This window comes from Coturnix japonica, chromosome 23, assembly GCF_054131305.1.
Source record: "Coturnix japonica strain WE chromosome 23, WE-NBRP24, whole genome shotgun sequence".
Lineage (NCBI taxonomy): Eukaryota > Metazoa > Chordata > Aves > Galliformes > Phasianidae > Coturnix > Coturnix japonica.
The window spans coordinates 1104879-1132365 of NC_140685.1; the positions used below are offsets into that span (position 1 = coordinate 1104879).

General features: G+C 40.9%; 1 protein-coding gene across 2 annotated transcripts; it reads right to left on the minus strand.

Annotated features, from left to right (window-relative positions):
- Positions 1-3416: 3416 nt before the first annotated feature.
- LOC107322051 (myosin-1B) lies at positions 3417-27390 on the minus strand. 2 transcript variants are annotated; one of them, XM_085522679.1, is made up of 39 exons: positions 27352-27390; positions 24604-24841; positions 24371-24514; positions 24116-24272; positions 23554-23581; positions 23345-23459; positions 23173-23265; positions 22986-23049; positions 22800-22898; positions 22601-22704; positions 22368-22506; positions 20420-20538; positions 20170-20319; positions 19010-19180; positions 17997-18306; positions 17144-17217; positions 16765-16852; positions 16561-16678; positions 15680-15803; positions 15463-15599; positions 14452-14707; positions 13353-13595; positions 13072-13248; positions 12841-12986; positions 12663-12753; positions 12186-12575; positions 11515-11641; positions 10607-10725; positions 10093-10289; positions 9490-9673; positions 9246-9411; positions 8959-9083; positions 8446-8754; positions 8145-8348; positions 7191-7316; positions 6927-7097; positions 6737-6841; positions 6388-6483; positions 3417-4503 (listed from the first exon to the last, which is right to left on the minus strand). In XM_085522679.1, exons 2-39 carry the CDS (start codon positions 24805-24807, stop codon positions 4351-4353), a joined length of 5823 nt encoding a protein of 1940 aa, XP_085378805.1. In that variant the 5' UTR covers positions 24808-24841; positions 27352-27390; the 3' UTR covers positions 3417-4350. The 2 variants fall into 2 exon arrangements, with proteins under 2 accessions (XP_085378805.1, XP_085378806.1); XM_085522680.1 differs by having other exon boundaries at positions 27074-27374.
- Positions 27391-27487: the final 97 nt, after the last annotated feature.

A 27487-nucleotide genomic window follows, 5' to 3' on the forward strand; every position in this document is an offset into this window, starting at 1 on the left:
TATTATATCCATATATCAATATCAATATATATCAATATCAATTAAATCAATATTATTAATGTGCACCTGCTCTATCACCCTGTGGATGCATAAGGCTGGATTACTCATGCAACCCATCAGGCTCTTCCATCCCCACCCCACTGTCTGTGGGGATTATGTATCAGGGATCCATCTTCCTGTCAGGCAAGGGGTGCTATGTTCTAATGCCCCCAACCACCCCATGTACCAGGACAACTGTGTATTTCCTCAGGGCTGCCCCCAGAACAGGTACAACAGCCCCTGTCAAGGTTGATCCTTATCACATAATCACTCTCTTACGTCGTACCCTGGTCCTCTGCAGGGCAGCCCTGAGCTCCATCTCCTTAGAGCAGAGAAGAGCTACGAAATACTGCAGAGAGTAGTTGAGGGGTGGGTTCTGCAGCAGCTCAGCCACCTGCTGCACCTGCTCCTGGGGGCCTGGCAGCTCTGGAAGAGACACAGTGATCAGACAGACCCCACATCCAACAGCCTGGGGATGCTGCAGGGAGGCACTTACTGCTGACTTCAATGAAGGGATCAAAGGGGCTCTTCCTAGAGGATGAGCTTGAGGGCACTGATCACTGGATGTTGCTCCACTCGGGTCTTACAGGCTGAGCCCTTCCTCTGGGGTGGACAGGGGGCTCAATCAGCACCTGGCAGCAGTGCCAGGGCCACCCCTGCTCCACTGTTCCAGACGATGTTGGCACAGCTGCTGGTGGAAGATTACCTGGATGAGGGAACTGAGTGCATGCTAAGTAAGTTTGCAGATGACACCAAGCTGGGAGGTGGTGTTGATCTGCCCGAGGGCAGGGAGGCCCTCCAAAGGGATCTGGATAGGCTGAATCACTGGGCTGAGGTTAATGGGATGAGGTTCAACATGGCCAACTGCCGGGTCCTGCACTTTGGCCACAATAACCCCATGAAGCGCTATAGGCTTGGAGCAGAGTGGCTGGATGACTATGAAGAGGAAAGGGACCTGGGGGTGTTGGTCAATGCTTGGCTGAACATGAGCTGACAGTGTGCCCAGGTGGCCAAGAAGGCCAACAGCATCCTGGCCTGTATAAGAAATAGTGTGGCCAGCAGGAGCAGAGAGGTGATCATCCCTCTGTCCTCAGCACTGGTGAGGCCACATCTTGAATACTGTGTTCGGTTTTGGGCTCCTCACTACAAGAAAGACATTGAGGCCCTGGAACATGCCCAGAGAAGGGCAACAAAACTGGTGAGGGGTCTGGAGCACAAGTCTTATAAGCAGAGGCAGAGGGAGCTGGGATTGTTCAGTCTGGAGAAGAGGAGGCTCAGGGGAGACCTCATTGCACTCTACAACTTCCTGGAGGGAGGTTGTGATGAGGATTGTTGCCTCTTCTGCCAGGCAACAAACAGGACCTGAGGAAATGGCCACAAGTTGTATCAGATGATGTTTAGACTGGACATACGAAGGAACTTGTCAGACACTGGAATGGCTGCCCAGGGAGGTAGTGGAGTCACCATCACTGGCAGTGTTCAAGAAGCGTCTGGAGGAGGAGCTAGGAGATATGGTTTAGGGGTTTTTCTGTAGGTATGGTAAAGGGAGGACGATTGGACTAGATGATTTTGTTGGTCCTTTCCAACTTTGTGATTCTATGATTCTATGTGGCAGCTATCTAGGTCATGGCTCACTCTGTGAGGATAGAGCAAGTATCATGGAGGGACAGCCACCCTCCGCCTATTCCTGGGCCTGTGCTCCAACACAGCCCTGATGCCACATCCCCATCTTGTGTTGCCTTGTTCTCTCATCCTGGTCTGCAACAAACCACTGATTTGGTAGATCCCATCATCTTCAATACCTGGGAACAGTAAGTGGGTGAATCATGGTGAGTGGATCTGTGATAGCTGGAGAGGGCTTCAGAGCTACCATGAGTTACTACCTCCATGCAGACCCAGGTGAAGCAGGGCACTCCTGCTGGCATAGGTGGCACCTGAATCCCTTGTCTGGGAAAGTGCAGTGCTGGGGCAAACTGGACTGGGAGGCAATGGGACTTGGGGTGGGAGTGGGACTGGGGTCGCAAGCAGGAGCACCTTTAGCCAGATGATGGACAGGATGATCTCCAGAGATCCCTTCCATCCCCTGTGATTCTGTCTTTTATTGGAAAGGACTGTGCTCTCTATTATATAGGCCTTTTCCTCTATTCTTGACAGTAAAGATCCTGTGCCCTTTTTAGCTTCTATCTTATCTGAATCCATTTGAAGGAGCTTCTGCATGCTTTTGTGACAGCAATTCAGCAAGACCTCTAACATGCTGAATCCAGTAGCCCAACATAGTTAAGGCTGACAGTGTTCCATACCCTTTGGTCCAAAAAGTAAAAAGGCTGCAGGTGTATCCCAGCAGACACACACACACAGCACATACTTCCACAGTGTCTGGGAATTACATAGCTATAGTGTGTATATTATTGGCAGTATTTGCACATATATTATACCAGTATTTACAGTACTTACAGCTACAATTTCTACTTCAAAGTAAGAACTATAAAAGAATGTGTAGAAATAAAGGAGGTAGCGAAAGGGCAAAAAGCATAAAATATTTTTGAGGAAGGTAAGGATGACATTTGTACCTTTAATCCCTCGCAGAGGACTGTAGTGTTCCTTGGAGGTGCCCAAGGCCAGGCTGGATGGGGCTGGATGGGGCCCTGAGCAGCCTGAAGCTGATGGGTGGCAACCAGCCATGGCAGGAGGTTGGAACTGGATGATCTTTAAGGCCCCTTCCAACCCAATCCACATTTGTTGTTAGAAATGTTTGATCAGACCAAAGGTGTATTTCCTTACTGCCACTTCATTGCAGTGATGTCACGGCTTTGCAACAGGCATGGCACAATAGTGGAATCACTTCAGGTAATATTAAGACAGTATCTCCATACGACTACTTATGTCACAGAGAAGGCAGAATTGGGATGATATGGGTATAGAGACTCAGTGATCCTTGGTAGCACTGCTTTCAGTATTTTCAAGGTGTGGCAGGAGGGGGAAACCTGTAACCCAGACTATTCCTTCAGGATTTGCCTACTCATATTCAGCCTGTTAGGCATAGCTGGCATATTAGTACATAAGACCTGTGACAAGTCAGAGGAAGTTTGCTGTAACTGCACTGCACAGTGTTTGGACCACACAATAGTGATGAGGTGGTGTTTGTCCCACAGGAGTGACACTGTGTGCTGCTGCCAGCAGGTGTACATACTCCCATGGATGAGTTGCCATGTTGGGTTGATACAGTGGACCTGACCTGGGTTTCTGTAATCAACTGATAGAGATCCCAGATTCTGAGGAGGAGTTCTACCCTACATTCAGCTTCATGCTGCTGATGAAACCTTACCTGGTCCCACTCTGAATAAAAAATAGAGAAGGTACAAATACAGCAGCATGGTATGGAAAAAGAAGTAGCATCATTTGGATGCTACTCTTTTTACTCTTATTACTCTTGTAATAAAAGCATCTTAGTTGTAGAATCCTGCAGGTATTTGTTATCATACTTTTCAACATGTTCAAAAACAATGTGTAAAAGAAAGCAAGTGAGATGACAAAAATAGTAGTATGCTAAACAGGAGTTTTTGTCCTGAAGAGAAACATATCTGGAATTTATAAAAGTATAAGTGGCTTAAAAAGATTAATTATGGTTTGCTTGCTGCTCTGCCTGCTTAGCTTAGAACTCCTAGCCAGCTTTAGAGAACAGAGGATGAACAGCTACACGAGATAGCTTGTATTGTTGCCCATGCAATACACATTTGCATATCTCTTTTGTGAACAAAAATTAAAAGTAGTTTTTGAGGACATTTATACCCGAAGTGAAAAGTCTAGAAGAATTGAAAAGATGTAACCTGAAAAAAATGTCTTCTGCAATTAAGCTACATGACATATTCATTAATCAGTTATTATACTGGGTTGCTAGAAGAAGCAATTAAATTTTGTTTCCTGAACAAAGCCTTTTAATTAAAATGCAATATCTTCCTAAAGCAAAATGTATAAGGAATAGTTATATTCAGTTGTAAAGAAATAATGGTTTTCTCCCTTGAGGAATTCTTATGTGAAATTCCATGGGGAGAACAAAGCCGGATAACTGAACAGACTACTTAAATGGTGGTCTTTAAAATGTAAACAAGGGAAAATGTAAAACTTAAAATAATCTAGGATAATGACTAAATACAGCAGTGAACCAATTATTTTCCATGGGAAAATCTCTACAATTTTTATTATCTAAACATTAATTATTGATTGATGAAGAACTAAGCAGTAATCACAAATCAAAGTGATAGAATTTCACATTTTGTGCAATTCTCTTTCACTTTGCACCACTGGAGGCATCTACTCTTCACTTTCTGCCTTCTTGCCTATTTCACGGCTTTTTGCTCGAAGCTTGTTGACCTGTGACTCTGCAATGTCAGCCCGCTCCTCGGCTTCCTCCAGTTCATGCTGGATCTTGCGGAATTTGGAGAGGTTGACATTGGACAGCTCCTCCTGGGAAAAGGAAATCAGATACGAAAATCTTAAATAATGCAATTTCCATTTTTCCTTCACTGTGTTGATATTAGATTTACTAAAAAGATTATCAAATTCATGCTGACTTCTTTAGAAAACTTACTAAAACTTATTAAAAAAAGGTTTTTATATGTTTAACGGTAATTTTTTCTTATTGAAAACCTACACTGGACATTCCGTGGTACTTTGTCATTATAAGAAAAGAGTCAAAGACTGGGATAATATCTCCAATACTTCTACAGAGAATCAAAGAAGTAGCATAAATTCTAAATGGTCTCACTGCAACCTCCTTTCAAGTAGTTACAGGGAGTGAAAGGTCTCCCCTCACCCTCCTATTCTCCAGACTAAATAACCCCAATTGCCTGAGTTACTCCTTGTATGTCTTGTTCTCTAGTTGCTTCACCAGGTTCAATGCTCTTATCTACATGGGCTTGAGCAACTCTATATCCTTCTTGTAGTGAGGGGCACAAAACTGAGCACAAAATTTGAGTGTGGTCTCACCAGTGCCAGGGACAATTGCTTCCCTAGACCAGTTGGCCACACTCTTTCTGATACAAGCCAAGATGCTGCTGGCCTATAGGCCAGCTGTGTATTGCTGGTTCACATTCAGCCGGCTGTTGATAAGTAACCCAGGCCCTTCCTGCTGGGCAACCTTCCAGCCTCTCCTCCCCAGGCTTCTGTCACTGTTGTTATGACCCAACGGCAGAATCTGGCATTTTATCTGGTTAAATGCTGTGTAACTGGATTCGACATACTCATCCGACCTGTCCAGATCCCTCTGCAGACCCATCCTATCCTCAAGCAGATAACTCTCCTGCCTAATTCTATTTAATTAGGACTCTTTTAGCCTGGCCATCCAACCAGTTCTTTGCTGAGTACATGTGCACGACACATCATGAACCGATTTCTTCAGAATACTGCAGACAACATTATGAAACGCTTTACAGTATCTAATAACATTTAATGCTTTCAAGATAAACAATATCCATAGTTTTTACTTCCTCTACAAAGCAGGTCATATTGTCAAAGATCAGGTTAGTTAGGCCACACCTACCTTTCATGAACACACGCTACCTACTTCCAATCACTTGATTGCCTTGTATGAGCCATAGGATGGAACTCAAGGTGATCTGCTCCATAACTTTCCCTGGTACTGAGGTCAGATTGTAATTCCCAGAAAACTCCTTACTGACCTCCTTAAGATTCAGGTAGATGGAGGCAACTCCTCTAGCAACTTCAGTTTAAAGCTTTCTACACCATCCTGGCAAGCCCGTAAATCAAAGATGCCTTGCCTCCCCTTCAATAGATGGATCTCCTCAGGCCCCATCACACTGATTTTCTCAGAGTCCCATGTTAAGAGAAGCCAAATCCTTTTCTTTAAGACCAGGACTGTAAACACATATTTCTCTGCCAGATTTGTCTGCTCCATTCAGTCTATTCCACTGACTGACAGGATCAAACAGAAGACCTGTGCTCCAGTGCCTCTTGAAACTATTCCAAGGGCACACAGGAGCTCAAAGTAGACTTGTTTTTTATTAAAACACTTTCCATATATTTCCTGCTATAAAAACATGTATAGCAATTTCTGGAAGGCAATTATTATCTCTTCAAGAGAAAATCATCGAATGTGAGATAAAGAAAGTAAAAGAAAAAAGCAAGGACATGCTCCCATATGAGTTGATACTAGATTTCAACATCACTGAGTGATGCAACAGTACTAAGAATCCCTGAGATCTTATGTAGTACACAGACAAACAAATGTCATAAATGTTAAGGGCTTGAACAGAGCTAGGCAGAACAAAATGCCAACACAAAATGCCAGTTCTGCCAGGAGGGAGACTGACTGCAAACAGTAATACTTACAGCCTCCTCAGCTTGCCTCTTGTAGGATTTCACCTTCATCTGCAGCTTGTCCACCAGGTCCTGGAGCCTGAGAACATTCTTCCGGTCTTCTTCAGACTACAGAAAAAGGCAAATAATAGTAACGCTTCCTATCCTCCCACCTTACATTTCTTTCAGCTCAAACAAAGGCAGTAACACTCCTCAGAGAGCATTGCTGTCCAGCAGGACAAAAGAAAAAGACATGTTAACCATGTCAATGATGGAGAACAATGGGAAAATATCACAATATCCAAGAAATCACAATGCCAGTATGACAGCATACTGACTTCATGAGAGAAGGATGTGTAAGAAAAGTCTTTTTCTGCCTTACCTGGTAGGTCAGCTCCTTCACCCTCCGCTCATACTTGCGCACACCCTTCACGGCTTCAGCGCTGCGCTTCTGCTCAGCATCAACCTCCCCTTCCAGCTCCCGCACCTGTAATGAGAAACCCATCGATGGAGCTTCCCTGCTCTCTCTGTCCTGGGATTGCACACACTTGCAAAATACCAGTCCTACGCACCCTGGCCTCCAGCTTCTGGATTTGCTTCTTGCCTCCCTTCAGGGCCAGCTGCTCTGCCTCATCCAGACGGTGCTGCAGGTCCTTCACTGTCTGGTCCAGGTTCTTCTTCATCCTCTCCAGGTGGGCACTGGTGTCCTGCTCCTTCTTCAGCTCTTCTGCCATCATGGCTGCCTGGAGGAGGAAGAATCACAGGCATTTTGTGACTGGAGATATTTTGAGGGAGAATGCATCCACCGTCAGCAGTGAAGGAGTGCCCCAACTCACATCAGTGATGGCCTTCTTGGCCTTCTCTTCAGCATTGCGGGCTTCCTGGATGGTATCCTCCATCTCACTCTGAATTTGGGAAATGTCTGTTTCCAGTTTTTTCTTCGTGTTGATCAAGCTGGTGTTCTGATAAAGAAAAGGCATACTGTGTTTTTTCCAGCAGAGTTAATATACCAGATTTGGTAAAAAACAGTGTACCCACTTTTATATAGAGTTCTCTTAATGTTTATATGAAGAACATCTCGAAAATAGTTGTAGCAGAAGACTTCTGAAGAGCCATGGGATATAGTCATAAAAAGTGAAAATGGGTTTCATAATTATGTGAATTCCCTAACAACTGTTTCTCACATCTGACTGAATTTTGGAAATGTTTCTAGTTTCATCCTGGTGTCGATTCTCTTTTGTGTTCTGCTGAAGATCTTCAATATCATCATTTTGTTTCCATTACCTTGTAATAGCAAATCAAGAACACTGCAAAATACTGCTTTTAAACATCAATTGTGCTATTAGGTCTCATGGAATTCTGTTCTAATAGTCAATGGGGTAGCTTTTCTTTTTTCCCCATGGCTGTGATATGCTTCAGTAGTTAAGAATGCACTCCATAAAACTTTTCTTCTTGTTTGTGAGTCAACTCAGAAGGAATTTATACTTGCCATGAAAACTAATATAATCTTCTCTTATAATTTTCAGTCTAGTTGTCGAAAGCAAATTAAGGCTAATTCTACAGAATACTCACAATGACTTTGCTAAAAGATTACTTTTCTAATATTTCTACTGAAGCCTAACGAAGCTACAAGCTCTTGTATCTGCAGATGAAAAATCACTTTTGCTATTTCTTGAACTGTAAATGTTGCAACATGTAGTTTACTAAGTCCTGTTTATGTTCAAGCAGTCCTTAGCTATTTTCTTTGTATGGAGCAGAAGTATGAATACCTATTACATTTATAGACTGACCTGAGTATGGAGGAGCTGCACACGCTCACTTGCATCCAGAAGCTCCTGCTCAGCTGCTTTCCTTGAGCGCTCCGTCTGCTCCAGAGCTGCCCGTAGCTCCTCAATCTCAGCCTGCAGCAGGTTTGCTCTGCGCTCCACCATGGCCACCTGCTCCTTCAGGTCCTCCTGTGACCTGAGAGCATCATCCAAGTGTATCTGGGTGTCCTGCAGAGCAAAGGAAAGAAATTATAAGGTTCAGAGTACTCCAAAACTGCAAATATTAATTAAGATTTCGTTGATGGTCATCATTTATTCAATGGACCTTGAGCACTCCTTGTGTGTTTCTGAGGTTCTTTTGTGCCTCTGCAGCCTGGCGGTTGGCATGGCTCAGCTGGATCTCTATTTCATTAAGGTCTCCCTCCATCTTCTTCTTCAGTCTCAGGGCTTCATTCCTGCTCCTGATCTCAGCATCCAGGGTGCTCTGCATGGAATCTACAACTCTGAGGTGGTTTCTCTTCAGCTGTTCAATTTCTTCATCTTTCTCTGCTATCTTCCTGTCAATGTCAGACTTCACCTGGTTGAGTTCCAACTGGACACGAAGAATCTTCCCCTCTTCATGTTCTAGGGAGGCCTATAGAAGAATAAATGAGAACTATATACTTACATAACAGATGTTGAAAATATTGCTTGAGAAAAAAACACTGCAATGTTCCTGACAGTATCTCTACAGTTTCATGTAAGGACTCTAATCCTCTTTATTCTGGGAATGACTTCACATTACTTATGAGGAAAGAGTTCCAAGACCTAAATCAGATAAATAAATATTTCTGGGTACCTCTGCTTCCTCTAGAGCTGCCTGAAGTTCAGATTTCTCCTGCTCAATCTGCTTCTTGACTTTCTCCAGCTCATGGATCGCCTTTCCTCCCTCTGCAATCTGCTCCGTGAGGTCAGAAATCTCCTCTGTGTGAGCAAAGTTATATTGTAATGCACAAGGCAAAAAAAGGAAGAGCCCTGACACATTAAGGCAAAGACTTCTTTGTAGATCTTAAGGCAAACAGATGTGGAGAGGTGGAGAGACAGTTGAAAAAAAGCCCTGCTAAGAGCACAGGACCATGGACTTACGCTGCAAGTTCTTGTTCTCGCGCTTCAGTGTTTCCAGGTGGTCCAGGGACTCCTCATAGGCATTCTTCATCTTAAACAGCTCTGTGCTGAGGGACCGAGACTCCTTCTGGGAGGCCTCCAGCTCAGCCTGTGTTTCCTCGTACTTCTGCTTCCACTCTGCCAGGATCTGAGGAGCAGCAGAGCGTGAGTATGATTGTAGCAACCACCTTCTGCTCAGGAATCACAGGGCTGGAGCCCAGAATACCTTGTCAAAGTTCTTCTGCTTCTTGTCCAGAGCTGCGCAGGCAGAATTTGATCTTTCCACATCAATCATCAGGTCCTCCACCTCATTCTGCAGCCTCTGCTTTGTCTTTTCCAAGGAAGCGCATTTTGAGTTCACAGCTTCAACGTGTTCCTCAGCATCCTGCAAGCGCTGGGCCAGCTTCTTCCTGGGAGGTTGTAAGCACAGTTCCCAGTGAGAAAGCAAATTCTCAGGTTCACAGGAAGCTGTGGTGTGCAGCCAGTATGTTTTTGGAGAGCAGTCTTGGCCACTTGGTACTGTGGCGCCCAGTTAACACCTCATGCACAACCTCTTCAAGACAGTCATTGTAATTGCATGTCTGAATGCTGAGCGTTAGTAAAAACACTCTTTGCTGTTCACTGTTTTTCAGTTTAGTGCATCTCCTCTACTCTGTGTCTAAACAGCTTTGGTACTTCTCCTAATATGTATTTCCTCATGGCTATATTTTCCTTTTCCCTATCTCCTCATCCTGAAGTACAGCATAATTTTCTCCCTAATAATACTTCAGGAGTCTCCTCAATTTTCTGTTATTAGTTTCTGCCAGCTTTCCCTGCTTTCCCCACATACTTGGCCTCCTCCAGCTCCTCTGTGCGCTGAATAGCATCTGTCTCGTATTTGGTTCTCCACTGGGCCACTTCGCTGTTGGCCTTGGACAGGGCACGCTGCAGCTCCCCCTTGGCTTCCTGCTCCTCTTCATATTGTTCCCGGAGCAAGTCACAGTCATGGCGAGCAGACTGCAAGGCATGGGCCAGGGCGTTCTTGGCCTGTGGAAATGTAGTAGGACAAGAAATAGAAATCTCTTGGGAAATGTCCTGAGTAAAAAGTTATTGGACTATGGATAATTCTTCCATGAGAATAATGGCAATGTATAGACTAAGGAAGGAATAGCTGGGAATTTGCAACTTCTTAAAGAATAGGTGACAGGTGTCTGAAAGATAACATAACTCACACCGAATTAAATATCTTCTTAGTTTCTTTTTCCTACTCAACATGATATTTCTGTAATTTTTATATGTGTCTGAAAAACCTCCTTGTCAGGAAAATCCACTGGATAAGAGAGAATTTTGGAAAACCTCCTTACTTTTATCTCCTCCTCTAAATGTCTCTTGAGTTCCTCAATCTGTTGGGTGAACGCCTGCTTGCCTCGAGACAGCTGAGAAATCAGAGCATCTTTCTCCTCCACCTGGCGTGAATATTCACCTAAGAGAGTTTGCAGTCAAGTAATAACAATTTTATATGAATTTTAAAAATTTTTATCCTTGATAATCAAATACACACGAAAATTGTCTTGGTAAATAACATTTCATTCCTTTCATTGAATATTAACCACTTATCTTCATCCATATCTCTGAGTAAACTATTCATCTTAGAGTCAGGGCATGAAATTAATCACTCTTCCTTGTTTTTTATTTATTTTTCCTTTATATTTGAAATAAGTGTAGTGGTCACTTCAAGCTTACAGCATGAGTACTAAATAGCACATTAGTAGTGTAGAGGCGCATATTCCTGACATCTCCTGAATTTTTCCTGACAAGCAGAGCAATGAAGACTTCTTTAGTAGACAGATTAATTTTACCTTCAAACTACAGTGCCTTAATCATTTTGTTGGTCCTGTGCTAGACTTGCTCCCGAATATCTCCGACTCTGACACTGGCAACTGTAATACTGGACACAGCACTCCAAGGTGCAACCTTAGCACTGCTGCATACAGGGAAGAGCCACCTGCTCCATTCACATACTACCAACACTCCTAATGCAGCTCAGTTTCTGTTGACATTCTTTGCCACAAGAACACATTGTGTTCTATCATGCTTATGCTCTATCATGCATATAATATGCTATGCTGATGTTCTGGAATGTTCATGTTTAAATTCATGTTATGGTTTCTATCAAGACCCTATCAAGGAGTTTCTCTGACCCCTTTTTGACCCCTTATTTCTAAGCTCCTGGCTATTTGCTGTGATGTCTTAAAAAACACAGATGTCTTACCGGACTCTGTTTGTAGACGAGCTTTCTGTGCACTGATGTCATTGATGGTGCGCTGTTGCTCCTCTTCCTTGGTCTTAATTTCACTGAGTTGATCTTCTAGGGAACGACACATCTTCTCTAAATTTGCCTATTTGCATGAAGAACAAAATGAGGGATGATTGGTCATTTAAAATAATTACATCTGAAACCACATGAATAGCAAAATATGAAGCTAATGATTTAGAGTATGCTAAGTCAGTATATGTCAAGTAACTGATATATCTTTCTATATTTCTGCAACCTTTATTCCAATATTTGTACAATTAAAGTACAGCCAGTTTTTTATATACATAAAAAGGATGATGGTACATTGTGCCATTATTTTGAACTTCTGCTTTGCATTTACTTATTATGTAATTGATGCATTTAAGGGAGGAGGAATAAAGTAATAGGGAAAAAAGAAATTTATGACTGAAGCAATTTCTGAGTTCTCTATAGATCCTTATATTAGGTGCATCAGCTAAAAATTTTCAGCTTTCAGCAAAAGATACAGTGAATCTAATTCTGAAATGCATAAACAAAAATTCAAGATGTAACAGACAACTACTTATTGTAAAATATGACTATAATACACTTTAAAATATGAATACTTGCTTATAAGTTTGAATTAATGCAGAGATGTATTTCCATACCTTGGCTTTGGAGACAGACTCCATGTTGCTGGCCAAGTCATCAATCTCCATCTTCAGCTCACTCTTCTCCTTCTCCAGCTTCTGCTTGACTCGCTGCAGGTTGTCGATCTGCTCCCCAAGCTCCGCTGTGCTGTCCGCATGCTTCTTCCGCAGGGCGGCAGCCGTGGCTTCGTGCTGCAGTGTGGCCTCTTCGAGGTCACGGCGCATCTTCTGAAATTCTGCCTCACGCTTCTTGTTCATATCGATCTGAGCTGCCGTAGCCCCTCCTGCTTCCTCCAGGCGCTCACTGATCTCCTCCAGCTCCCTGGAGAGGTCAGCCCGGTGCTTCTCTGCTTTTGCCCGAGAAGTTCGCTCTGCTTCAATTTCTTCCTCCAGTTCCTCAATGCGGGCCTGGAGAACATCAGAGACTCTTCACACCCATGTCCTTCCTCAAACTGATGCTTTCTGAATGGCAGAAGGGAAGGACCAGAGACTTGCCTGCAGCTCCTTGATCTTCTTCTGTAACTGCATGCCCAGGGCTTGCTCATCCTCAATTTTGCTCTGGATCTGACTGATTTCAAAGTCTTTCCTTTGCACAAAGCAAACCACATTAGTGCCTGAAGAAAACTGCTAAGTGTACCTGCTCAGCCCTCAGGTGTCCTACAACCACACTTACTTCTTCAGTTTCTCATCCAGCTGCTGCTTATCATTTTCCAAGTCCATTGTGGATTCCTGGGTCATTTTCAGGTCTCCTTCAAGTTTCCTCTTAGCTCTCTCGAGGTCCATGCGCAGCTTCTTCTCTTGCTCCAGGGACCCTTCCAGCTAAACAGAATGAGATCATCAGCGCTCTGACAGCCATGTTTATCTCTACAACTGTCCTATGATAGCCATATGCTTTTGTTCTTACATCATCCACTTGCTGCTCCAGCTTGGTTTTAGCTTTGGTCAGAGTATTGACTTTGTCCTCTTCAGCCTGCAGGTCATCCAGTGTCTGCTGATGGGCCTCTTGGAGGGCTTTCTTCTCTTTTGTCAGCTTGGCAATGTTCTCGTCCAAGGCTGCCATTTCCTCTGTGAGGTTTTTCACCTTTGAAAAGAAAGAAGCAAGTGCACTTAAAGGTAAATAGGCATAAAACTCACATAACAGCACAGAGCTCTTTTCTGGAGCATGAGTGACATCTTTTGCCTCACCTTGTTTTCAGTGGCATGCTTTTCCTTCTCAACCTTGGCCAATGTTAACTCCAGGTCATCTATATCTTTCTTCAGCTCTGAGCATTCATCTTCCAGTTTCCTCTTCTTGGCTGTCAGCTCAGCATTCATCTCTTCCTCATCTTCTGCTCTCTCTGTAAGCTCCTTAATTTTGGCTTCTAGCTGGATTTTGGTTTTGATGAGCTGGTCACATCTTTCCTCAGCATCAGCCAAACCATCTGCTTCCTGCACATGATTTGAATAAAATATTTTTCAAAATGCTGTTTGTAAGTCATTATTTTTCTATTCTTTAACTAGCAAGGAAATATTTTCAGTGCAGCTGTATGATGATATTTCTATTTAGACCTTATTATCATAAGAATATTTATTTGTTTTGGAATGCCTCAAGCACAGAAGGTAAAGGAATATGTATATTTTAAATACCAGACTACAGTTACAGATGTTGAGAATTGTTAGGGTCAGTTGAAACCTATTCCTAATCCTCTGCCAGTAAAGACAGTTCTGAAAGGATCATTGCTGCTATTTCCTGGGAAGGACAGGACTCCATTTTCATCAGTGCTTTTTCTGAGGAGGCAGGGACCAGAACGTCTAGAGAAATGCCTCTCACTCTTATTCACTCTTACTCCAATTGAATTCCTTTTTAATTTCTGAAGTCAAGATATTAATTGGACATCCAAACCACCTTCATTAATCAGTTTAGAACAAATCAGAACTATGTAGTAAATGAGACTATTTACAGCCATAATAATTGCTGCTGTAAGTTGTTGTCTATGATTTAAAATATACTGTAAATTGTAGAGTTTACTTGGTAAATTGATTAATTCCCTTGTAATTTAAAAGTGAAAGGAACTAAATGACATAATTGCAAATTTGTTAATATTTATGTATTTTGTCATAACTTTGTAATGTGATTTTTTCTGTTGCTATTTTAATAATTAATATTTTAATATTCTTCCTATTTAAATAATTATTTGTATGCTGTTTAAATTAATACTGGTTTGGAATAATGTGTCTGTTACTTAGACAACTGTGATAATTTCACATAGGGCATTATGAGATCCAAAGCATTAGCAATACTCACAGCCTGCACTTGGAGCTGCAGATCATTTTTCTCCTGCAGCAGGGACACCATTTTCTCCTCCAGCTCCTTCCTCTTTGCCTCAGACTTTGCAAGCTCTTCCTTGGTCTTCTCAAATTCTTCCTTCATATTTGCCATTTCTTTCTCAGACTCTGCACTCTTCAGCAGAGGCTTGATCTTGAAGAACAACTTCATCCATGGCCAGTGCTTGACATTCATGAAGGCACGAACATTGTACTGGATACAGAAGATGGATTCCCTAAAAGGTATTGAAATATGTACTACCTTATACATTTTTAATGTGTAATACATAATTAACTGTCTATACTACAAGATATATATATTGTGTACTGACTGTTCTACATAGAATACTTCATATAGTTCACTATGTAATGGATTATAGATACACATACATATATATTTTATACATATTTTATGAGTATGTGAAGCAAATGTCCTACTGTGATGTAGACATGGCCAATTTGTATGAACAGATTGGAAGTTCAGATGTTTGAGCCATTTTTTATGGCCAAGAAAAGGCGCACGTCCAGGATGGGTCACTGTTCATGTCATGAAAGTTATTCAAGGGAAGAGAATGTTCCATTTGTGCTAGAGGTATGTGTTTCTCTTCTTTGATTATAATGGTAACCTAAAATAATTATGAATAATCTATTAATAATTTATATTTGTAATTATCATATTTATTTACAGTTTGTATACCTGAATTCTGTATATTTAAAGAATTCAGTAAAAATTACTACAGAGGGTGATATAAGTAAAATATTTTTTTTCTTCCAAAAACCAGGCTTTATACTGGATTTTTAATGAAACCATGTTTTATACTTCATCTACTGTCACTGTACGCTTCTAAACAAATCCATAACTGAACTAAATAAACTGAACTAATGAGAAAAATATGAGATTCATTGAGATGGAGCTCATTTTCAGTTGTGTTTAGGTCATTGGTGTGTGATGAGGATTGGCCAAGCAGGCCAAATAACTGTATATATCTACCTTCTTTCCATCATTTTCTTGAACTCCACTCTCATCAAGAAGCCCCTGCACCTGGCCTGTGTGCGAGTGATGAGCTGTGCCAGCTTCTCATCTCTCATCTCCTCCAGGAGTCCCAGCAGCCCAGCTTTGAAGAACACCTTGAGTAAGGGAACGGCACATAATTTTCAGGTACTGCAAAGTACAGGTACATAGCACTTCAGTCAAGCAGTATTTGTACCTTGGTGTGACCAAATTTGTACTGGGTGTGGTCCACATCGATCGACCCAAGAAGCTTCTCAGAAGCTTTCTTGCTATCAATGAACTGTCCCTCAGGGATGGCACTGGCATTAAGCACTTTGTATCTGTGGGAGGAAGTAGAATATGAAGAACAGATTCTTGTCAAACCTGTATCAACTGATTCCATTAAGTTTTTCTGTAAGAGAAGTCATGAGTGGAAGTAAATTTGAACTCCACTCTGTTTCTTAGAAATGTCATTTTCATGGGTAAATGTGTTTTTAGAATAAAAAGTCACTTTCCTTAGTTCAGAAATCCTTGGTACAGAATTAATATTGCTTTTCAAAAGTAACTGCTGACACATTTCCCATGCCTTATAAGGCATATTTAATGCTTTATCTTCAAAGAACTCTATGTGCAAGAGCAAAATGTGGGGATGAGAAACAATTCCTCATCCAAAATAGTTGTAGTACATGATCTTAGTGTGCTTTTCAGCACATTTCACAAAGAAGAAATACCTAATTATATTTAGTTTTCCAAAAATTTAGTCTAGCATATTTTGTAGCTGCTTTATTCACATTCATATCCTGATGCCTACAAGTCATTCTTCTTTTCTACCTAAATTTAACTAAGTCCAAGCTAGTCAACTTTCTGGATGCTTTATCACATACTAAAGAATGAATAAAAGACTCCAAATTGCCCTTTAGAGGTGGCTCTTATAGTCAGTTTCAGAAATAAACTAGATACTAATTTGGACAACTGACTTCAGTTTGACTGAAGATAGGAACTATAAAACTTCCATAACATCCACAGCATTTAAAACACTTAGGGAATATAAATTATTCAGTAAGGATGTGACAAACAGTGAATTGAATGAAGTCTGACCTCTGTTTAAAGTCTGCATAAAGTATTCTGCTGGGGAATCCTTTTCTGCAAATCCTGATCCCTTCCAGCACTCCGTTACAGCGCAGCTGGTGCAGCACCAGTTCATGCTCCATGGCACCTAACAAATGACATTATGAATTGGTACTTCATTGTACAGCACAGAGAAGAAAAAATTTCTCATGTGATTGAATCTGAACTACTTACCAGGTGTTTTTGTTTCATTGGGAATGAGACATCGCACAAAATGGGGATGTGTGCTTCGCAGATTGCTCATCAGTTTGTTTAAATTTTCCTTAAGAACAAGAGCAAAGATTATATTTAAAAACATTATTTACACAATCTCATTATTATATAGAGTAAAACTGCTATATTAAGATCATGATCATAAAACTATTTTCCAGCAGTTCTGTTGTAATTCTTCCAGTGATTTGATGAGAACCCTTTGTTATGGAACATAGGCCTTTACTCTTTCCGAACATAAAGATTTTATATATTAGATTAATCTAAAGCTTCTTTTCCTGTACCGATTTTTCTGTATTTTTTTCACAGTTTAGCAAAGTTTATAATGCATATTCTACAGTACCCGGAAAAGAGCTGAGACAGTCTGGAAAGAAGACCCCTTCTTCTTGCCACCTTTCTTGCCACCACCACCGCTCTCTGAAAAATAATATAATTACTTTTAAAATAAATTAATAACAAAAACCTGTGGTTAGAATTATAAAAAATACGTATTCTTAGGTTAAGAAATAGAAACTGTAGTGGTATGAGAAAAAATAACAAATGCAGACAGTGTTTATAGTTACAATATAGTGTTTTTCAGATAATAGCAGAAGAAAATCTAATGACTTTCCTTAACACAACTTAAGAAAATGGAAACAGGAAATAAATGCAATATCTTGTATAGCAGCATAATTAAGGAATTAACTCATGAATGAACACAGCAAATGCAACAACTTACTAGTCTTTAAGTATCATTACACCTAAAATTACACACAAATGTAGCACTATTGTTTTGAGTTTGATATTACTTTCTGAAGTATTTGGGAATGCTTCTTACTATAGTAATTATCCAGCATGTCAGCAATTATTTGTACATTCTTTAGTGTAGCTGTCTGATCATAAAATCAAAATACATATTAAAGTTTCTAGGAAAAAGCAATATTCTTTATTAGTCTGAGTGACTGAATCCCAAAAAACAGAGAAGATTTTGGACTTGGACTCACAATCTTTCCATTATTTTAAGAAACCTTTTATATATACAAGCATTGTTTTCCATAAATTTAAACACTAGTGATCAAAGTAATACTTGCTAAATTTAATTATGAAACGTGGAAGTGTTACATTTATAAAATGTAAATATTACTGAAAAACGATGCAAAATATTATTGCAAATATTTATATATTTATTATTGTAGAATTTATTTGAAATAAACTACCTGCTTCTGCTCCACCAACAGAGGCAAACAGTAAGGCCAGTGTCTTCAGGGATGATTTCTGGTACAGCCCCACAACAGTTTCATTCAGGGGGTCCTTGTTCTTCTCAAGCCAGCCAGAGATGTTGTAGTCCACTGTGCCAGCGTAGTGTACCAGGGAGAAGTGAGCCTCAGCCTTGCCTTTGCCAGGTTTAGGCTTCTGGAAGTTGTTGGACTTGCCCAGATGCTGGTCATAGAGCTTGTTCTTGAAAGAGGTGTCAGTTGCCTTGGGGAACATGCACTCCTCTTCCAGGATGGAGAAGATGCCCATGGGCTGGAGGAAAACACAAATAGATAAAGAAAGTCAGGACATGGGAGAGATAATATAAGAAAAAGGAATGGAAGATAGTGATGATACAAATGTGTCATCTCTTTTTTTTTCCCCCCGAGAAATGACATATTGTTTCATCATTTATATGAAAACAAGTCCATCCAGATGTTTCAAGGTCATAATGTAGTATAGATCTAGCATGTAAACATCCACATTGTGCATGTTAGTTGAAGATGAAAAGTAAAATCAATGAAATGATCAGCATTTAGGTGTAACGAATAGCTTACACTATGTAAATGCTTTTTTTCTTTCTTTCTTTTTTTTTAAACGAGATAGAAAATTTCTTCAACATTAAAGTAGAAGCTGCTCAGTGTATTTACTCACTCAGCATACATAAAAGAACACAAGCATTTCACTATGAATTCACTTAGAACTGTGAGTAGGACTGAAAATTTTGCCCACCCGTGAATATCTACTACTTGACAAAATTCCTCAGGTAGTGATATAAGGTACAATTTACCACCTCACAATAAGACACATGAAGACAAATATACAGAGCTCACTGATCAGAAAAAAAACAAACAACAGCAACAACAACAAAAACCAAACGTATTTCTTGCATTAAGTGTGAGTACCACATATTAGTCTAAATTTTAGCATAGAAAAATTCCTTTTACATATGAAAAACTGCAGGAGGCCCAAATACCTTTTCAATGAGCTCAATGCAGGCAGCCAGGTCCATCCCAAAGTCAATGAACTCCCATTCAATGCCTTCCTTCTTGTACTCTTCTTGCTCCAGCACAAACATGTGATGGTTGAAGAACTGTTGCAGTTTCTCATTGGTGAAGTTGATGCACAGCTGCTCCAGGCTGTTGAACTGCAGAATGCAAGGAAATTTACTTACTTGTAAAGTTCAGTTCCATGAACACGTGAGATTTTCTAGTATGTCTCATTTTCAACCCATTAAGGTCTAACCGAATTATGGAATGGCTTGGGTTGGAAGAAATCTTAAAGATCATCCAGTTGCAACCCCACTGCTGTGGGCAGGTTTGCCACCCATGAGACTAGGCTGTGCAGGGCCCCATCCAACTTGACCATGCTCCAGGTATGGAGCATCAACAGCATCTCTGGGCAATTTGTTCCATTGTCTCACCACCCTGAGAGTAAAGAATTTCCTCCCACTCTTTTAGTTGAAAAACCAGACCCTTTGTCCTGTCTGTACATGCCTGTTTACGTGTCCAGTCTACGTGACTTTTTAGAAGTCACTCTCCATCTTTTTTTGTAAGCCTCATTTAAGTACTGGAAGATTGCCATGTGTTCCCTTCAGAGCTTTATCCTTTCCAGGCTGAACAAGCTCAGCTCCCTCACTTTTTCTTCATAAGAGAGTTGCTCCAACCCTCTGAAAATCCTCTTGGCGCTCCATGAATATGAACCTGGACTGGTGACTGGAGTATTCCATCCTTTAATACATTTACACTTTCAAGCCCTAGCCCCTCATGAACATGTGTATGAACTCTGGAAAACATTCAGAGCTCACACCAAAATGCTAGGTATCACAGTTCTTTGCCTTCATGGATTTGGCAGTACTGATGGTCTACTTCCAAGAATTCAGAGGAAATCTGGCTTCTGCATTATCAAAATCTTCAAGAATATTAGTTTCAATTTCCTCATAATCTATTTTAGCCATCACTTATTAAACATTCTGATTCCACTTCTAAGTACTACTTTAATTGCTGCATGAAACAAACCTACAGCCTTTGTAAGTTAAGTACTTTGTGAGTTAAGTACTGCATAATGAAAAATAAAAAAGAACTATTCCAGCTTCATAATGTCCCTTCCATTACATTTGTCAGACTGTCCTCTTACATCAAAGATCTCAAAGCCAGCAATGTCCAGGACACCAATGAAGTACTGACGTGGCTGCTTGGTATCCAGCTGCTGGTTGATGCGAACAACCATCCACAAGAACATCTTCTCAAAGACAGATTTTGCTAGGGCACCTACTGAATTGTATACCTAAACAAACATAGAATATAAAGTTACCATCCATGATAAAGGCAGAAGTCCAATGGTTTTAATTCATGCCATGTGTTTTCTGTCATCACTTGTTTCTTACCTGCTGCACAGTTTGACCCTTGGTCACATACTCATTCCCAACTTTGACACGGGGATAGCAAAGGGCCTTGAGCAGGTCTGCTGAGTTCAGACCCATCAGGTAGGCAGCTTTGTCTGCAACTAAACAAATAAACAAGATCCCCAGTAGATGTATATTCTAGTAATTCTGAATGGTTTCTGCATAAATCACACATATTCAGAGTCACATAATCACAGGAGTTATACCCTCTCTTGATTTACTGTTTGATTGTGGTTTTTAAAAAATATTTTTTTCCAGTTGAGATTTTTAGATGTAAAAATTCTTCCAAATGAATTTACAATGTCCAAGCAAATTTTATGGTGGCTAGACAAGCAAAAGGCCGTTTCCTTAGTCTTATGCCAAGTTACAGTTTCTGAAGAAATAGAAAAAGAAACAGATTGGTAACAAAATACGCTGTACTTATTGGAGTTAATGAAATTCTATTGGCATTAGAGAGAAAGACTAGTGAAGCATTATGCCACAAGTTCAAATATGGTATCTAATGGACTAATTTTCCCTAAGGATAAGTTTCACAAACATTGGAGCTATACACAGGACAATTAAGTTTAATAAACTATGAGAAATAGAGAGGGAAAGGGTAAGCAAGAGAAGAGAAAGGGTAGGTCTGTCAAAAGGGCACCTGACATGAAAATGCATATGAAGCATAGGTGTGTAATTGAATTCCTCCATGCAGAAAAAATTACAACCACTGATCACTCATTCACAAGGGGGCAGATGGTGTGTTTCATCAATGACTGATCGTGTGTTTCATCAGTTCACCAGCTGTAAAAGAGTAGGTCACTACTACTTGTGCAGACTTTTATGAGAACAGCATGCAGGCTTATGTTCATTGCTGCAAAACTGCATAGTTAATGGTGGTGATTGTGTAGCTGACAATTTCCTATATCAAATAATGTTATTGTGCTCTTTGCTGTAATTTCCACAGGAATAAAAAGAAAGCGTTACTTTTGGACTGATCTACAAATATACAAATCCTAATTTTGAGTAGTTTCTCTTGTAGGTGTTATTGATGCTTATGCATTTTAACTGCACTTATCTCTAGAAAGATAGCAAAGGTGAATCTTGGGAGGTTTATTGTGCTTGTTTGTTTCTTTCTTTTTTCCAACATAATATTACAGAGTATTTTTAAATAAATAAATAGCCCCTTAGTAATCTTTACAACCATAGGAATTATACTTTTAGCTAATTCTGGTGCTTAAGATTATAAAATGATATATTTATATGTGGAAATAACTCCATTTTTTTCCCCAAAAACTTGTAAAGGAATAAAAACCTGAACAATTCTAGGGAAAGGAAAGACAATAGAAGAATGTTAGCTGTCTGTTTTTCAAACAGAAGTCTGGGAAAAATGCTTAAACTCAACAGAAAATGTAAAAGCCACGTCTACAGTATTAAATGATGCTCCTTTTTAACCTCCTCTGTAAATTAAAACAGCATAGTGCTCTCACTTCAGGCACTGAGAGCTGCCTTCATAACACAGGCTTTAGGGCAGAGCATAGTCAGGATTTTGGCTTATTTTTACATGGAAACACCATCTTCAGGAGGTGACTACCACTGATGACAAATGATCGTAGGTGCCTGGGTACATGAGCAAAGTGGTTCTTAGTTATGTGTCAGATGCAGAAAGCTGCCAGTCAGAAAAGCAGTAAGCCTTGTCTTTCTTCTGCCTGGCTAGTACTATGTCAGCCAATAGAAGCATGGATATGGATTCCCTGTCATTTATATCTGAATAGTTCAAAGCAGTCCGCATCTCCCACTGGGTTATGTTCTTCCAGGGAAGACCTCTATTTAGAACACCCTTATGCACTGCAGTAGGAGCATCAGGGGAAAACCATAGGCAGAGTCAATGACTCTGAATAGGAATTACTGCCTGTATTAGCCAGTGTTTCAGTATGCATTATGCTAATACCTTCTGTGCCATCTGGCTCTGCCTGCTCTTCACGTTGCTTCTGCTTAAACTTCAGGTTGCCATAGTGCATGACAGCCCCTGTCAGCTTGTAAATGGCTGTTTTTTCATCAGGAGTGAAGCCCAGGATGTCAATGGCACTCTAACAAAGGAAGAAGAGAGGAACACTTAAACGTGAGTACCATGCCTGCTCCTAGGTCAGAGTCCACCCAAGAAAACTTCAGTGCATTTCTTACGTCAGTGGCCATCAGCTCCTCCTGGTCATTAATGCTGGGCACTGTGATCTCGCCTTGACTCACATACAGATAGTCATATGGATTAGTAGTGATCAGCAGCATCTCTGAGAAGGAGGACAAAACATATGAATCAAACAGAATTGGCATGGAAAGGGATGAAAAAGATTGTTCAGTGCACTGTGTTTGGAGAAGTTCCTACCTATTAGCTCTGGCTTCTTGTTGGACATGATCTGATAAAAGATGTGGTAGCTTCTTTCCGCCTTAAGCTGGAAAGTGACCCTGGACTTCTCCAGCAAATCTGGCAAGGACGGGAGGGGAAAGTTAGCACAAAAAAACTAGGATGGCCAGAAAGAATGTGACCAATCAGGCCTGGAGGGTTGCTTACATGTTTCAATGTCAGCAGAAGCCAGTTTGCCTGTGGCACCAAAGTGGATTCTGATGAATTTACCCTGAAAGAATAAAAAAATATGACCTAGATCCCCCTAGATTCCCACCTCTGACTGTGAAGATAGTTCATTTGTTGTGTTGATGAGGAAGAGAGTCATTTCTTCTTAGGCCAAGCAACAACTTACAAAGCGTGAGGAGTTGTCATTCCTCACAGTCTTGGCATTTCCAAAAGCCTCCAACAGAGGGTTGGCACTGATGATTTGATCCTCAAGTGTCCCCTGGAACAGAAATCTTCTTGTTATGCTGCAGCTCAGAAAACAGTCTGGCATTTGCAGGGTCCTACTTTTAGCAGCTCACCTGCATTTTGCCTGCTGGCTGCTCCTCCTTCTTCTTATCTCCACTAGCTGCAATTGTTGCAAAGTACTGGATGACACGTTTCGTGTTCACAGTCTTCCCTGCACCAGATTCTCCACTGTCAAACCAGAGAAGCAGAGAGCGTGAGATCAGAGACAAGGTCCCCTGGCACAGGGCATCTGCGCAGGGACCCGAGCAGGGAGTGTACTTACGTGATCAGGATCGACTGATTCTCGCGGTCTGTGAAAGATGCAAGAGGAAAGTTTAACCACTGTCCTGAGTAGCACTGAGCTGACTTAAAAGTAAAGCTGTAAGTTGGAGCTTCTTCAGAAGCACTAATTCCCAGGGAAAAGAAATGGATTTGCTTTCATATCCCACAGTAGCAGCACAATCTGTCCTCACACAAACTGTGTATGTCCTTGCCCTTCACACAGTTTTAGATTCTAGGAATCTAGCCAAAATGCCTACCTGTGTTCAAAGTAAAGGACTGTCTAGAACAATAACGCTTTCTTTTCCATCGTTGTAAAATAGTAACAAACTTTGCATTCAGCTTTACTTCTACACTAGGCAAGTGGAGAACTCAGTACAATACAGTGTAAATTGAACACAGTGCTGAATCTACGTGTGTATCTGGTACAGTTTGCCTTAACTTTAATTCCTCCTTCAGTTGCTATCATACAGCTCTGTGGTGTTTGGTGCTGGTTTATCACATAGTCCAAAAAGAGCAATGGGGCTCTTCAGTTCAGGTTGCCTTGAAGGAGATCAGGCACTCACCAGTCAGCATGAACTGATAGGCATTGTCAGAGATGGAGAAGATGTGTGGAGGAGCCTCCTGGCGCTTTTTGCCTCGGTAGGCCAACACCACCTCCGGGTTGTACACCGGAAGCCACTTGTAGGGGTTGACAGTGACACAGAAGAGGCCCGAGTAGGTCTGCGAGGAAGGGACACAGCACGTTGTTGCATTACACTCAGCCTGGCACAGCAGTCCTCCCCAGCTACGCTACCCAAGGAAATGCTGCTGGTACTTACATAGATCATCCAGGCTGCATAACGCTCTTTGAGGTTGTACAGCACAGCGGGTTCATGGAGGTGGGTCATCATGGCCATGTCCTCAATTTTATCGTACTTGGGAGGGTTCATGGAGAAGATTTGATCTTCCTTCACAGTCATTGTCTGCCAAAGAAAAGACATATCCCTGCATGTCAGCTCAAAGACCACTGTTGGGAATTAATTTCATGCTGTAAATCTTGCCTTTTACTCACTTCTCCACCTTCAGTCTTGACTGTGACCTTCCCTGATTCTTTACTCTGTATTGTGCTTTTCACATAGGATTCTTTGGGATGTACCACAAAGACAGATGACTTGGCATCAAAAGGCTTGTTCTGGGCCTCAATCCTCTCCTTTTCTGACTTTCGGAGATAAGGGGCTGCCTCCCCAAATATGGCCATATCAGCATCTGTAGCCATGGTTGCTGTTTACTGGGAGTAATGCTGCAATTATCTGTATGGGTATAAAATACATTACAGTAGTGCACAACAAAAGAAATCCTGGCACATTGCATTGGATTTTTATGGTGCTTTGCTACCGCATCACAGAATCATACAATGGTTTGTGTCAGAAGAGACCTTAAATACCAGCTAGTTTTTACTCCCTTCAGCATGAGCAGGGATGCATTCCACTAGTCCAGGCTGCTCACAGCCCTTTCCAGCGATGCCCTGTGCACTTCCAGGGATGCTTCATCACTATCCAAGTAGATAATTTCTTCCTACTGCTTAATCAAACTCTGTCCTCTTGCAATTTAATACCTTTATCCTTTGTGCTGTAACTACATTTCCTAATTAAGAGACCCTTCCCAGCTTCATGTAGGCTCCCATTAAGTAGTTGTAGGCCAAAATAAGGACTCTCACATTAGCATTCTCTTTTCTGGGCTAAATAAACCCAGCTTGTTCTGACTATGTTCATGGGACACATATTCTAGCCTTCTGATCATACTCATGACCTCCTCTGGATCTATTCTAACGGGTCCATTTCTTTCTAACACTGTTTCCCAGATTTGAATTCAGTACTATAAGTGGGGTCTAGTGAAAGTAGAGTCTAGAGGGATAATCATCTCCCTGGAGCTGCTGGCTACACTTTTAAATGTAGAACAGGATGTGGTTGGCCTTCTCTGCTGCAAGTACACATTGACAACTCAGTGCACTTTTTCATCCACCAGTATCCCCAAGTCCTCATCTGTAGGACTGCTCTTGCCCTCTCATCACCCAGCCTTACTTATACCGGGGATTGCCCCTCTACAGGCATAAGAGTTTGCACTTGGTCTTGCTGAATTGCATGACGTTTACCTGGATGAACCTCTCAAGTTTGTCAGCATCCCTCTGCATGACTTCCCTTCCTTCTAGCATGTAAACTGCATTACACAGCTTTGTGTCACCTGCAAACTTGCTGAGGGTGCACTCAATTCCTCTGTTCATATTGCTGATGAAATATTAAATGTATCACGTCAGCATATGTATCACCTACTTTAACTGATAACTGATGCTTTCTTTCATTTTTCTTCTGGTAATGTGGAGCTGTGTTCCACAATTTTTAAATTTTATTTTATTTTTTAATTATTTTTAAGAAAGTAAGAACACTAGGCTAACTATATTACTGCATTTTTAGATGTTTCCATGGTTCTGCTCCAAATGTTCCACATTTTGGAACTGTGAAAGCCCTATTGTGTCTTTTCTGTTTAGTATCTTTCAGACTAAACATCTAAAATAAAGAACAGGAAGAGAAGACTAGAAATGAAGACAGCTAGTATTGTTAGTACCTCTCATTAAAGACTTTTCCTTGGGATAAAATAGCCCAAGTTGTTAAATCTTTCAATTATTTCACAGATCTATCTGCTAACAATGTTGATGTTCTCTTTGTTGATCTGTTTCTCAGTTCCACAACAGAAACTGAGTAATCTTACATTCATTCACCACTTTGGAGTAGCACCATGCATTAATGCCGAACAGTTATCTTGATGGAAAAATTCCATGCATTGTGAAGCCAGTTAAGGAAGGTATATTCTTCCAAAATGAACATTGTTTCTAATTAATCCTTCATTTTATCTTAATTTCATCTAGATTGACCATCTCCTATTTAGAATTTGAAAAAGTATTCCTAATGAAAGCATAAGCATGACTGTTCTAACTACGTTTTCAGCTTTGGTGAGTTAATATTAAATAAGTGAGACCTTTTCACAAAATGTTTATATAAGTTTGTAAAATGAATTCAACCTTTCAGCAGTTGCTTTAAGATTGTATTTAATATTATTCAAATAAACATATATATTTTCCCACTGTTTCCAGGCCAGTACCAGTAAACCTTCGTGTCTGAGGTAGACAAAGAAAACGATGATTGTTGGCTTCAAAAGCATATTTAATTTATAGATAAGTAATTAAAAACTGCTACCTGATTCCTTTTTTCTTCTTAGGAACATTATTCATAAGCTTAGGACTAAGTGTCTGTACATATAGAAAACTACTCCCTGAAGAATCCTGGGGAGAATGTAGGCAATAAAACACCTTTCAAACTACTATCTTTGTGAATTCTGTCTGTTGCAGACAATCCAGCCCAGGTATCATACTGTATTTCTACAATGGACATAGATGGGATACAGGAATTGCCAGCAAAACTACATAGAAGCTCTGTCTTAGAGCATCATCTCTTGATCCCAAAAGAGCAAATAAATCAGTATCTTACCTTTTGTGAGACCAGATGAATGGCTTGCAGACTGGAAGTTGGTCAGTATAGTAAAACAATTAGTAATTTCCTTCTTACTGCTGTACAGAATTCCAGAGAAAATTTATAAATGGAAAACGTACAGATGCCTTGAAAGCAGATTGAAAATCCCAGCTGACACTGGCAGTCTCTCACGGAATGAATATAAGCGTTTGCAGGAATGCCCTGTTGCTTGTGGAATGCAGGGCCACTTTCCCTTCACACCCCACCTCCCCAGTCAAAAGTCCCAACCCTCTTACCTTAGAGATTTCTGAAGAAGGACAAGTCACACTGACCCTAAGGTACTTTTATAGGGTCTGATTTGCATATATAGCAGCCACCTCCTGTTTCTTAGGTCAAAACATTTTTGGCAGTCTTAACTCCTAGCAGAATTCC

What these genes read in the sequence shown, in the direction of transcription:
- LOC107322051 (XM_085522679.1), bottom strand. Translation starts at nt 24,807, where the DNA reads ATGGCTACAGATGCTGATATGGCCATATTTGGGGAGGCAGCCCCTTAT. An exon ending in ACAAATTTGGTCACACCAAG is followed by an intron (nt 15,600 to 15,679) that starts GTACAAATACTG and finishes CCCTTACTCAAG; the next exon opens with GTGTTCTTCAAAGCTGGGCT. An exon ending in CTGGATGAGAAACTGAAGAA is followed by an intron (nt 12,754 to 12,840) that starts GTAAGTGTGGTT and finishes CTTTGTGCAAAG; the next exon opens with GAAAGACTTTGAAATCAGTC.